This window comes from Hetaerina americana, unplaced genomic scaffold (assembly GCF_022747635.1).
Source record: "Hetaerina americana unplaced genomic scaffold, ioHetAmer1.1.p SCAF_7, whole genome shotgun sequence".
Lineage (NCBI taxonomy): Eukaryota > Metazoa > Arthropoda > Insecta > Odonata > Calopterygidae > Hetaerina > Hetaerina americana.
In genome coordinates this window covers 437,501-450,917 of record NW_027287316.1, presented here as the reverse complement: position 1 = coordinate 450,917, position 13,417 = coordinate 437,501, and the positions used below count along the sequence as shown (strand labels likewise).

The 13,417-nt window shown below is 49.2% G+C and overlaps 1 protein-coding gene across 1 annotated transcript; it reads left to right on the top strand.

The window, feature by feature from the left end:
• Window positions 1–342: 342 nt before the first annotated feature.
• Window positions 343–2,453, top strand: LOC139696473 (uncharacterized). The gene is made up of 4 exons (XM_071595257.1): window positions 343–510; window positions 725–1,543; window positions 1,857–2,084; window positions 2,178–2,453. The coding sequence occupies exons 1-4, from the start codon at window positions 343–345 to the stop codon at window positions 2,451–2,453; spliced, it is 1,491 nt and encodes a 496-aa protein (XP_071451358.1).
• Window positions 2,454–13,417: the final 10,964 nt, after the last annotated feature.

The window sequence follows — 13,417 nt, the reverse complement described above, 5'->3', positions numbered from 1 at the left end:
GACCATTACTGCGGAAGTGGGCACGGGCAATATTGCCCGATAGTGTTAAGCTCCGGGCAGCATACAGTGGTACGCTGGCTGCCAACGTCCGGCTACCGACGGAGATAGCGAGGAAGCTTCTCCAGAAAGGGAAAATTAGAATCGGCTGGGTTAGCTGCAGAGTCCGCCTGCGGCGGGTGCCCAAAAGGTGCTACCGGTGCCATGAGGTGGGCCACATATCACACGAATGCACGAGTACGGTAGACCGGACGAACCACTGCTTCCGTTGTCGCCAAGAAGGCCATAAGGCAGCTAATTGTTCGAAAAACCGGACTGAACTACAGGAGGAAATGCGAACAGAAAATGGTTAAGTTCGTACAATTAAACCTGAACCATTGCGCTGTGGCCCAAGATCTGCTATTTCAAACCTTGGTTCAAGAAAAGGCAGATATTGCCATCATCAGCGAAGTGTATAAGGACCCGAACACGGCAAACTGGGTATCGGACTCCAAGGGTACAGCAGCCTTTTGGGTGAGTGGAAGACTCCACATATCTAGTCGAGCTGCAACTCACGTTCGAGGCTTCACGTGGGTGGAAGTGTCGAGTATGCGTATCTATAGCTGCTATTCCCCACCTAGTGATGATTTCGAGGAGTTCGCGAGATTCCTTGAAAACATTGGTGCCAGCGCTCGGCAATCCAGACTACCAGTGGTTATAGCGGGAGACTTCAACGCATGGGTGACAGAGTGAGTGGGGTAGTGTAAAGACTAATGCCAGAGGTCGAGCGTTACTTGAAGCTGTTGCAACGCTGGAGCTAGAGCTCGCGAACACAGGGGCAGCAGCTAAGTATATGAAGCCTGGCAAGTCGTCCATATTCGATCTCACCTTCATCGACCCCAGGTTGATGGGGGCAGGTTATAGTTGGGCAGTCAGCGACCATTTTACAGGAAGCGACCACCAGGCCCTCCTGTTCACACTAAAAAAAGACGGTGAAATTGTTAGAAGGGAGACGAAAAGACGGAGGAAGTGGGATACTAACACTTTCGACCACGAAGTTTTCCTTTCCATCCTTGGAGAACACGAAAGCAGTGGCACTGCAGGGGAAAGAGCGCGACTCCTGAATCAAGTACTTACGCTGGCTTGTGATGCTTCAATGGCCATAAAAGCTGATGCACGCAGCCATCCTCCGGTGCACTGGTGGAACGACGACATTGCTGGAATACGACGACAATGCCTGCAGTCCATAAGGCTTCAGCAGCGAGCGAAAGATAGACCGCGGTTTCAGGAGTATCACGCGAATTACAAAGAAAACTGCAGAAAACTGAAGAGAGCTATCAAGGATGCAAAGAAAAAGTGTTGGCACGAGCTCTGTGAGGAAGTCGACCGCGACCCGTGGGGCAGACCATACAAAATGGTCATGAATAAGATCAAGCCCAGAAGTGGAACAAGTCCATCTTGTCCAGACTTTCTGAGCCGGGTCGTTAGACATTTATTTCTGGAGCAGCAGCAAAGGGCAACTGAGACAGGCTTAAGAAATTTTCAACACACAGAAGAAGTAACTGAGGTAAGCTAAGCCGAACTTTGAGTGGCGGCTTCTAGGATAGCAGTAGGCAAGTCTTCATGCCTAGATGGAGTCCTGAGGCTGGCCTCAAGGCTGGCTGCTCTGCAAGACCGTGGCTTACGTAAAGAGATGCTCAATGAGTGCCTAAGAGAAGGACACTTCCCGGAAGCATGGAAAAGGCAGTCTGTTACTGCTTCTGAAACAGGCCAAACCACTCCCAGAGCCATCCTCTTATCAACCGCTCTGCATGCTTGATATAGTAGGAAAACTATTCCAGTGAATAATCTTTAATAGGCTTGAGGCGGCTGTGGAACAGGCTGGGGGCTCGTCTGATAAACAGTTTGGATTCAGAAGAGGTCGATCGACCATTGATGCCATAGGCCACATAATGAATTTAGCAACGGATGCTATTGAGGGTAGTCGAGGCACAAGGAAAATGTGTGCTATTATCGCACTGGACATCCGGAATGCCTTGAACACGGCAAGATGGGAGGATGTAATGGAGGCATTAGAGCGCCTGGAGGTGCCGCTCTACTTGCATAAGGTTGTACTCTAGTCTATGACACCGACGACAATGCAAACGTTTTTTCTAATCCTCGAAGCATTTCAAAAAATTATTTTTTGTGATCTTGTTCAGTTCAGAGTATCGATCGTGGCCTTTGCTGATGATGTGGCACTGGTTGTTACTGCCAAAAGCATGGAGGAAGTTGAATATCTGGCGGATTCCTCCATTGAGCCGGCCACTGACTGGCTTAAGAGTCATGGTTTCAGCCTCGCCATGGAAAAGACAGAAGCAATACTTATAGCACGCACCAAGGCAAGGAGTAGTGCCACCTTCCTCGTGGAAGGAAATGCAATACAAACGGCGGATGTGAAGAGGTATCTCGGAGTGACCCTTGATGGAAAGCTCTGATTCAAGGAGCACCTCCAGAAGGTAGGAACTAAGGCATCGAAGGTGGCAAGAGCACTTGCAGGCATCATGCCGAATACTGGAGGACCGAAAGATCCTAGGCGGCACCTACTCGCTTCGGTGGTTACCTCCATTATCATGTATGATGCACCAATATGGTACGAGGCAATGAGCAAAAACAGAAGCTATGGAGCAAGTTGTAGACGAGCTTACAGAACTGCGACCCTCAGGGTTACACGAGCCTACCGTTTTGTATCCTACATTGCTCTATCTGTGATAGGAGGACTTCCTCCGTTGGATCTCCTGGCCCAAGAACGCGCCAGGAATTACCACGGAACAAGACTGAATATAGGACCGGACCAAGCCCGTTCAAACAGCCGACATCAATGGTCTTCGGCACTGATGGAAGAGTGGCAGCTAAGGTGGGATGAAGCTATGGTGGTCCGTTGGACGCATAGCATTGTCCCAGATGTCTTGGCTTGGATCAGCAGAGGACATGGCCATCTGACATTCCAACTCACCCAGGTACTTACCGGCCACGGCAACTTTTGCAGTTTCCTGCACCGCATTGGGGTGTATGGAAGTGCGGAGTGCCCGGCTTGCCCAGGTGAGGACGAGAGCGTAGAGCATGTCCTGTGTCGGTGCCCAAGATTCGTCGAGGCACGAGCAGGGCACTTGGCAGGGCGCTATGACACCAGAAGGGCTAGGGTCCTGTCTACTTAGGTCCGAGTCGGATTGGAATGCTGGGGTCGCGTTCGCATCACAAATTGTAGAGGAGCTGAGTCGCCTAAGGCGACAGGCAGAAAGTAGTATGGAAGAGGAGCCAATCTGAGCTTGAAATAGCATCGGGAGTGGCCTAAAGGGCATGACTGCCCCACCAAAGTAATGCCTAGCAGCGGTTTCTGGGGGGCAGGCACTAAAGAGTTGGGAGTTTAGTGGGTATATATATACACATATATATACACATATATATACACATATATATACACATATATATACACATATATATACACATATATATACATATATATATATACATATATATATACATATATATACACACGAGGGTCATCCGGAAAGTAGTACCCGTTCGTGCCGCATGAAGTGCTGACGACGCGAGTAGCCGCTGGACGAGGTCAGATAGCTTCAGTGGCTTGTCTGCCTTCTCTGAGCCAAGTTGCGTGACGCTAGCATTGCCTGTGTTGTTTCTGTGATTGTTTACAATGTTTAAAAAAATTGAGAACGCCGCCAGTTGTGAAGTGAGGGCAGTGATTAAATTCCTCAATGCAAGAAACGTTCGCCCATGTGATATTCATCGCCAATTAAAGGAGGTGTATGGAGACAATGTAATGGACGAGTCGTCTGTTCGGCGGTGGTGTCGCAACTTCAACATGGGGAGGGGGAACACACACGACGATGAGCGTTCGGAGAGACCGTCTGTCATTACAGACCAACTGGTGAGCTCAGTTGACGAATTCGTGAGGAACGATCGGCGCGTCACAATTGATGACATCTGTGAGCATTTTCCCAATGTTTCTCGAACAATTGTTCATGAAATTGTTAAACACCATCTGCATTATGCAAAAATTTGTGCAAGATGGGTCCCTCGCGTATCTCAATGAGCTGGCGGCGAAGGACTATGCAGCAGGAATACAGAAACTTGTCACACGTTATGACAAATGCCTTAATTTGCTTGGAGATTATGTTGAGAAGTAGTTTAAAGTATCCTCTTTCAAATAAAATTTTTTATGTTTGTTAATATTTACTTTTGTGTCTTTATTTCACGAACGGGTACTACTTTCCGGATGACCCTCGTATATACATATATATACACATATATATACACATATATATACACATATATATACACATATATACACACATATATATACACACATATATACACACATATACACACACATATACACACACATATACACACACATATACACACACATATACACACACATATACACACACATATACACACACACATACACACACACATACACACACACATACACACACACATACACACACACATACACACACACATACACACAAAAGAAGGAATTGGTTACGGTGCAGGGGAGGGATACCCCAGTACCGGCGCTGTTAGGGAGTGAGCAAGCGGGCTCCCAGGCGTCGTCATCCAACGACCGCAGTGTTGCAGGGGTTGGTCACTCGGCCCCTGTAGCATCTAATGCTACAAGTGACACCAAGGTGAACAAATATAGTGAACTATCACTTGAAGGGGCTGAACACCTTGTTCTGCATATGACAAGTGAGGAGGAGGAGAAACAGCAGCTGCAGAACTTGTTGGAATTACATGGCGGCTTGCTGCAGGAATTGGGTGAGTTTATTAGAGGAAAGTCCAATGTCCATAAAGCCATCCACAGTAAGGTGGCGAGTCTGACATCCAGTTGGCATCGGATTGCGGAGCTCGGCGGAACAACGAAAGTTGTCGAACAGAAGCCGATAAGGTCTGCAGCAGGTACACGTTCCACTTCATCGCAGACCAAGAATGTGGAAGACAAGGCTACAAATACGACATCTACCCAGACCCGGCGCGAGAAACGTGGTGCGCGGGAGAGCAATAAAGGTTCTGTGGAGCCAGGGGGATCTGAAAAGGGTCTGCGCGTAATTGCAGCGGGAAGCGGGAGAACTCCGCTGATGCCGCAGTTGGCGGGTCAGGTGGAAGTGAGGGAAAAACAACCAGAGGAGTATCCGCTACTTGTATCACCGGAGGAAAGAGAAGGTGAATGGCAGGTACAGAATAAGAAGAGGAGGCCTCAAAAGAAGGACAAGCTAAATAATCCGCAATGGCCGGCCAAACAGCGCAGAAGGGCCATGCCGAATGCGCTCATTGTTGAGGCGAAAGCCGAAATGAGCTACGCGGAAATCCTGAGCCATATGAAAAAAGACCAAGCGCTGAATGATGTAAGCACCTCAGTGCATAGGATTCGTAGGACAAAGGGCGGTGGTTTGCTCTTTGTTCTTACGAAGGAGAGCACCGAAAAGGCGTCTGAACTGCGTTCTGTCATGGAGAAGGCTCTGGGTGGGAATGCCACCATCAAGTGTAAAACGCAAGAGCTGGATGTGGAAATTAAGGACATGGACGAAGTTACTACAAAGGAAGAAGTTTTGGAGGCCATCCAGCGCGACCTTGGCGAAGACTGTGGCATAACGTTGGCATCGGTTAAATCACTCAGGTTCACGTACGACAGAACCCAGACTGCGGTCGTAAGACTGTCAGCACTGGTGGCCAAGAAGCTCTTGGAGCGTGAGCACATCCGCATTGGATGGACCTCTTGCCGTATAAGAGAGATAGTGAGGCCCCTGAAGTGCTTCAAGTGCTGGGGCTTTGGCCATCTGTCTAGAAACTGCAAAAGTGAAGTTGACAGGTCAAGGTGCTGCATCAAATGCGGCAAAGAAGGTCACAAAATCGCGGAGTGCAAGGCGGATGCGCACTGTGCACTATGTGATGGCAAATGTGACATGGAGCACTGTGTACAAGAAGCTTTGCCACTGACTTGCCCCACCTGCTCCTTGAAATTTAGCCTGGCGTCCAGGGTCACCCCCAGATACCGAATGAACGGCCGCGATTTGATCTCGGTATTGCCGGCGTAAAGTGTCACTTTTTCGCACCGCCTTCTGCTTGAAACGAGAACCGCTTCAGTTTTATGATCTGCCGATTCCAATCCGACAGAAAACATCCATTTCCTGATCGCCAAGAAAACCTCCCCGAATATAGCGGTGACTTGCTCCACAAGTTTAGCGGTAATTACCACCGCCAAGTCATCAGCGAATGCCACGAGGCGCACCTCGCGCGGTAGCCTCAGCAGCAGTACCGAATTGTAGAGGATGTTCCACAGGAGTGGCCCCAGTACTGAGCCCTGAGGAACCCCTCCAGTCACTCTATACGTCTTCGGTCCGTCTTCTGTGTTGTAAACGTAGAGCGGGATTTTCTAAAACCATACTGGGTTTCCGCCAGCAAGGGATCCACGACATCCTCGATCCTGTTATAAATGATCCTTTCGAAGACTTTTCCAACCGTGTCCAACATACAGAGCGGACGATACGATGATGGTTCGTCCGGAGGCTTTTTTCCTTTAGGCAGTAGAACTAGTCTCTGCCATTTCCATTTATCCGGGAATTTTCCTTCCTCGAGACATGTATTATACATATCAAGGAACATCGCAGGTGCAGCCTTGATGGCTATCTTCAGGGCCACGTTTGGGATTCCGTCAATGCCAGGAGCTTTGTTGTTTTTCACCCTTGCTGTTGCAGTGAGCATCTCCTCTTCCGTGATGGCTGGAATTTCCCCGTCTGCCTTCTCCTCGAAATCATAACTCTCCTCTTTCTGTTCAGGGAACAGAGTTGATACAATTCTCCTGAGTAGCACTGGACAGGTAGGCGATGGCATGGGCTGGCTCTTCAGTCGACTCATGACAACCTTATATGGCCTGCCCCACGGGTCGCTGTCAACCTCACTGATAAGCTCTTTCCAGCTCTCGGTTTTGGCTTCCTTGATGGCCTTTTTGAGTTCTCTTCTAGCGTCCTTGAACTTTTCCTCCATTGTGGCAAACGTGGGCTTCCCTCGGGCCCGTTGAGCTAGTCTACGAGCCTGGTGACACTTACTTCGAAGACTTGCAATCCCTTCGCTCCACCAGTGTACCGAAGGTCGACTGTCATTATAGTTCTTCCGCGGCATAGTTACATCACATGCTTCAGTTACCCTTCGCATGACCTCCTCCACCTTTTCCGTCGCGTCTCCATAATTCACAGGACTAGTGTTCAATGCCTCGCAAAAGAGATCAGCTTGGAACAGCTTGGCTCTCCAGCCCCTTGAGTTCGATCTTGGTGGTTTCACCCCTCGCTTCGCATCCTCATTTATCTCCCACAGTATGGCCTGATGATCACTGTGGGTGTAAATGTCCGTCACCTTCCACGAGAAACGGTCTCCCTTCACTAGACTACTACTCACAAAGGTGAGGTCCACTATAGATGAGGACTCTCCCTTGACGAAGGTTGGCTCACTACCTGTGTTGAGTAGGACCACATCTAGGGCCGACCAAGCCTCAAGCAGGGCTTGCCCCTTTGCATTCGTCCTCCTGCTGCCCCAGTCCATCGCCCATGCGTTGAAATCGCCGGCAATGGCTACCGGGAAGCGATCCTTCGCATCTGAAACCAGCATGGTAAGGAAATCCTGGAACTCGTCCAGAGTCCAACTGGGTGGTGCATAGCAGCTGTAAAAATGTACACCCTGGACCTTTACTCTCACAAAACCTTGGTCCGTCTGGCAGCCAGTATCCTGAAATGGAGACCTCCCGCAGGACCAGATCACAGCCATCCCAGTTCCATCGAACACCCAAGGTTGGTTATCCAGATGCCTGTAGGGTTCCGAGAGGATGGCCAGGTCCGGCTTCAGCTCCCGCACCGTCTGCATGAGCAGATCCTGTGCTACCCTGCAATGTTGGAGGTTTAGCTGCAGTACCCTCATTTCCTGAGCTTAACAGCAACCTGGAGTGCCCGCACATACACCGGGCATCGACGACTGCCTGCTATATGGCTAGCAAGCTCCATGTCACATTTGCCATCACATAGGGCACAGTGCGCATCCGCCTTGCACTCCGCGATTTTGTGACCTTCTTTACCGCATTTGATGCAGCATCTTGACCTGTCTACTTCACTTTTGCAGTTTCTAGACAGATGGCCAAAGCCCCAGCACTTGAAGCACTTCAGGGGCCTCACTATCTCTCTTATACGGCAAGAGGTCCATCCAATGCGGATGCGCTCGCGCTCTAAGAGCTTCTTGGCCACCAGTGCTGACAGTCTTACGACCGCAGTCTGGGTTCTGTCGTACGTAAACCTGAGGGATTTAACCGATGCCAGGGTTATGCCACAGCCTTCGCCAAGGTCGCGCTGGATGGCCTCCAAAACTTCTTCCTTTGTAGTAACTTCGTCCATGTCCTTAATTTCCACATCCAGCTCTTGCGTTTTACACTTGATGGTGGCATTCCCACCCAGAGCCTTCTCCATGACAGAACACAGTTCAGACGCCTTTTCGGTGCTCTCCTTCGTAAGAACAAAGAGCAAACCACCACCCTTTGTCCTACGGATCCTATGCACTGAGGTGCTTACATCATTCAGCGCTTGGTCTTTCTTCATATGGCTTAGGATTTCCGCGTAGCTCATTTCGGCTTTCGCCTCAACAATAAGCGCATTCGGCATGGCCCTTCTGCGCTGTTTGGCCGGCCGTTGCGGATTTTTTAGCTTGTCCTTCTTTTGAGGCCTCCTCTTCTTATTCAGTACCTGCCATTCACCTTCACTTTCCTCCGGTGTTACAATTTGCGGATACTCCTCTAGTTGTTTTTCCCTCACTTCCACCTGACCCGCCGGCTGCGGCATCAGCTGAGTTCTCCCGCTCCCCGCTGCAATTACGCGCAGACCCTTTTCAGATCCCCCTGGCTCCGACGCCCCTGTATTGCTCTCCCGCACACCTCGTTTCTCGCGCCGGGTCTGGGTAGATATCGTATTTGTAGCCTTGTCTTCCACATTCTTGGTCTGCGTAGAAGTGGAACGTGTACCTGCTGCAAACCTTATCGGCTTCTGTTCGACAACCTTCGTTGTTCCGCCGAAATCCGCAATCCGATGCCAACTGTATGTATGTGTGTATGTGTGTGTATGTATGTGTGTATGTGTGTGTATGTATGTGTGTATGTGTGTGTATGTATGTGTGTATGTGTGTGTATGTGTGTGTATGTGTGTGTATGTGTGTGTATGTGTGTGTATGTGTGTGTATGTGTGTGTATGTGTGTGTATGTGTGTGTGTGTGTGTGTGTGTATGTGTGTGTGTATGTGTGTGTGTATGTGTGTGTGTATGTGTGTGTGTATGTGTGTGTGTATGTGTGTGTGTATGTGTGTTTTTTTTTTTTTTTTTTTTTTTTATAAAGAGTTCAGGGGAAATGCTTTATGCACTGATAGACATGAAACCCTCATGTTTCCTGTCCCTCGTGTCGGACTCCCACCGACTAAAACCCCTCGTCTCTTCCTCTGTGGTCTTTATTTTCTCCTGCGGTACTGCTGGTGGCTTATTACTTCGCAGGAGAGACCATTAGCCGTAGCTTTTCCTATAGTTTTTATGCTTCCGTTTCCATTGTTGCGCTCCTGGCGCGCTCTGCTCGTCGTAGCTCCTTCATGATGGCTGTAATGTAGTCGCAAATCACGCTCCAGGTGACTTCCGACGTGATCATATGATCCCACCAAGGTCTCTGGCGTAAGTTGAGTGTTTAACTTTAACACAAGTGCATCTCGAGTGCACTGAACCGTGGGCACTCAAAGATCACGTGTTCAGGATTCTCCTCGACTCCTTGGCACGTTGGACAGTACGGCGAATCCTCATGCTTGTATTTGTGCAAATACGCACGATAACACCCATGTCCTGATAGCACCTGCGTGAGGTAGTAATTGAGCTCCCCGTGGGAACGGTTTATCCATTTCGCCACGTTTGGGATAAGCCGGTGCGTCCATCTTCCCTTCATTGATGTGTCCCACAATCTCTGCCATTCATTAAAACTCTCTTCTCTTATTTCTTTTCTGGTCTCACCCGGATTCTCCTGTCGATACCATTTCTTCCTTTCCTTTGCCAGGAGCTCCACTGGTAACATACTCGAAATCACGTTTATGGCGTCCTCGGAAACTGTCCGAAAAGCGCTTGCCACCCGCAAAGCACTAATCCGGTATGGCGCTGCTACCTTCCTTCGATACCCCTTACTCAGCAGTGCATCAGCCCATATGGGTATCCCATAGGTTAGCACTGAGGTTATAACCGATGCCAGCAGTTGTCTTCTTTTCTGCTTGGGGCCACCAACATTGGGCATAAGCCGTTGCAGTGTGGAAGCCACTAAAGAAGCTTTGCCACTGACTTGCCCCACCTGCTCCTTGAAATTTAGCCTGGTGTCTAGGGTCACCCCAAGATACCGAATGAACGGCCGCGATTTGATCTCGGTATTGCCGGCGTAAAGAGTCACTTTCTCGCACCGCCTTCTGCTTGAAACGAGAAGCGCTTCAGTTTTATGTTCTGCCAATTGCAATCCGACAGAAAACATCCATTTCTTGATCGCAAAGAAAGCCTCCCCGAATATAGCGGTGACTTGTTCCACAAGTTTAGCGGTAATTACTACCGCCAAGTCATCAGCGAATGCCACGAGGCGCACCTCGCGCGGTAGTCTCAGCAGCAGTACCGAATTGTAGAGGATGTTCCACAGGAGTGGCCCCAGTACTGAGCCCTGGGGAACCCCTCCAGTCACTCTATACGTCTTCGGTCCGTCTTCTGTGTTGTACACTAGAAACCTGTTATGTAGGTAACTCGCCACCATCCTCCGAAGACAGCATGGGACATTAAACCCCTTTAGAGCCTCCATGACACACTTCCAACTCATTGAATTAAAGGCATTTTTGATATCCAGTGTGGCAATCAAGCAGTACTGCTTGGAGCCTCTTGTATACCTTTTTCCTGATATTGCGTCTTTTGCAGTACTGACCACCTCGCTTATGGCATCCAACGTAGAGCGGGATTTTCTAAAACCATACTGGGTTTCCGCCAGCAAGGGATCCACGACATCCTCGATCCTGTTATAAATGATCCTTTCGAAGACTTTTCCAACCGTGTCCAACATACAGAGCGGACGATACGATGATGGTTCGTCCGGAGGCTTTTTTCCTTTAGGCAGTAGAACTAGTCTCTGCCATTTCCATTTATCCGGGAATTTTCCTTCCTCGAGACATGTATTATACATATCAAGGAACATCGCAGGTGCAGCCTTGATGGCTATCTTCAGGGCCACGTTTGGGATTCCGTCAATGCCAGGAGCTTTGTTGTTTTTCACCCTTGCTGTTGCAGTGAGCATCTCCTCTTCCGTGATGGCTGGAATTTCCCCGTCTGCCTTCTCCTCGAAATCATAACTCTCCTCTTTCTGTTCAGGGAACAGAGTTGATACAATTCTCCTGAGTAGCACTGGACAGGTAGGCGATGGCATGGGCTGGCTCTTCAGTCGACTCATGACAACCTTATATGGCCTGCCCCACGGGTCGCTGTCAACCTCACTGATAAGCTCTTTCCAGCTCTCGGTTTTGGCTTCCTTGATGGCCTTTTTGAGTTCTCTTCTAGCGTCCTTGAACTTTTCCTCCATTGTGGCAAACGTGGGCTTCCCTCGGGCCCGTTGAGCTAGTCTACGAGCCTGGTGACACTTACTTCGAAGACTTGCAATCCCTTCGCTCCACCAGTGTACCGAAGGTCGACTGTCATTATAGTTCTTCCGCGGCATAGTTACATCACATGCTTCAGTTACCCTTCGCATGACCTCCTCCACCTTTTCCGTCGCGTCTCCATAATTCACAGGACTAGTGTTCAATGCCTCGCAAAAGAGATCAGCTTGGAACAGCTTGGCTCTCCAGCCCCTTGAGTTCGATCTTGGTGGTTTCACCCCTCGCTTCGCATCCTCATTTATCTCCCACAGTATGGCCTGATGATCACTGTGGGTGTAAATGTCCGTCACCTTCCACGAGAAACGGTCTCCCTTCACTAGACTACTACTCACAAAGGTGAGGTCCACTATAGATGAGGACTCTCCCTTGACGAAGGTTGGCTCACTACCTGTGTTGAGTAGGACCACATCTAGGGCCGACCAAGCCTCAAGCAGGGCTTGCCCCTTTGCATTCGTCCTCCTGCTGCCCCAGTCCATCGCCCATGCGTTGAAATCGCCGGCAATGGCTACCGGGAAGCGATCCTTCGCATCTGAAACCAGCATGGTAAGGAAATCCTGGAACTCGTCCAGAGTCCAACTGGGTGGTGCATAGCAGCTGTAAAAATGTACACCAGTACATTTTTACAGCTGCTAAAGTGTAAGTGGTAAAGGGTAATGGGTAATTACTGGATGTCAGACTCGCCACCTTACTGTGGATGGCCTTATGGACATTGGACTTTCCTCTAATAAATTCGCCCAATTCCTGCAGCAAGCCGCCATGTAATTCCAACAAATTCTGCAGCTGCTGTTTCTTCTCCTCCTCACATGTCATATGCAGAACAAGATGTTCAGCCCCTTCAAGTGATACTTCACTATATTTGTTCACCTTGGTGTCACTTGTATCACGTGTTCAGCATTCAAAAATCACAAGTGACACCTTGGTGTCACTTGTGATTTTTGAGTGCCCACGGTTCAGTGTATCGCGAGATACCCTTGTATTAAAGTTAAACACTCAACTCACGCCAGATACCTTGGTGGAACATATGATTTCGTCGGAATCAACCTGGAGCGTAATTTGCGACTTCATTACCGCCATCATGAAGGAGCTACGAAGAGAAGAGCGCGCCAGGAGCGCAACAATGGAAACGGAAGCATAGAACTAGAGAAAAAGCTACGGCTAATGGTCTCTCCTGTGAAGTAATAAGCCACCAGCAGTACCGCAGGAGAAAACAAAGACCATAGAGGAAGAGACGAGGGGTTTTAGTCGGTGGGAGTCCGACACGAGGGACAGGAAACATGAGGGTTTCTTGTCTATCAGTGCATAAAGCATTTCCCCTGAACTCTTTAAAAAAAAAAAAAAAAAAAAAAAAAATACACACATACATACACACACATACACACATACATACACACACATACACACACACATACACACACATACACACACACATACACAAGGACGCTAGAAGAGAACTCAAAAAGGCCATCAAGGAAGCCAAAACCGAGAGCTGGAAAGAGCTTATCAGTGAGGTTGACAGCGACCCGTGGGGCAGGCCATATAAGGTTGTCATGAGTCGATTGAAGAGCCAGCCCATGCCATCGCCTACCTGTCCAGTGCTACTCGGGAAAATTGTATCAACTCTGTTCCCAGAACAGAAAGAGGAGAGTTATGATATCGAGGAGAAGGCAGACGGGGAAATTCCAGCCATCACGGAAGAG

Coding starts and splice junctions, on each gene's coding strand:
- LOC139696473 (XM_071595257.1), top strand. CDS start 343: ATGGTTAAGTTCGTACAATTAAACCTGAACCATTGCGCTGTGGCCCAA. Junction 511..724: donor AGGGTACAGCAGCCTTTTGG/GTGAGTGGAAGA, acceptor CATGGGTGACAG/AGTGAGTGGGGTAGTGTAAA. Junction 2,085..2,177: donor TGCCGCTCTACTTGCATAAG/GTTGTACTCTAG, acceptor GATCTTGTTCAG/TTCAGAGTATCGATCGTGGC.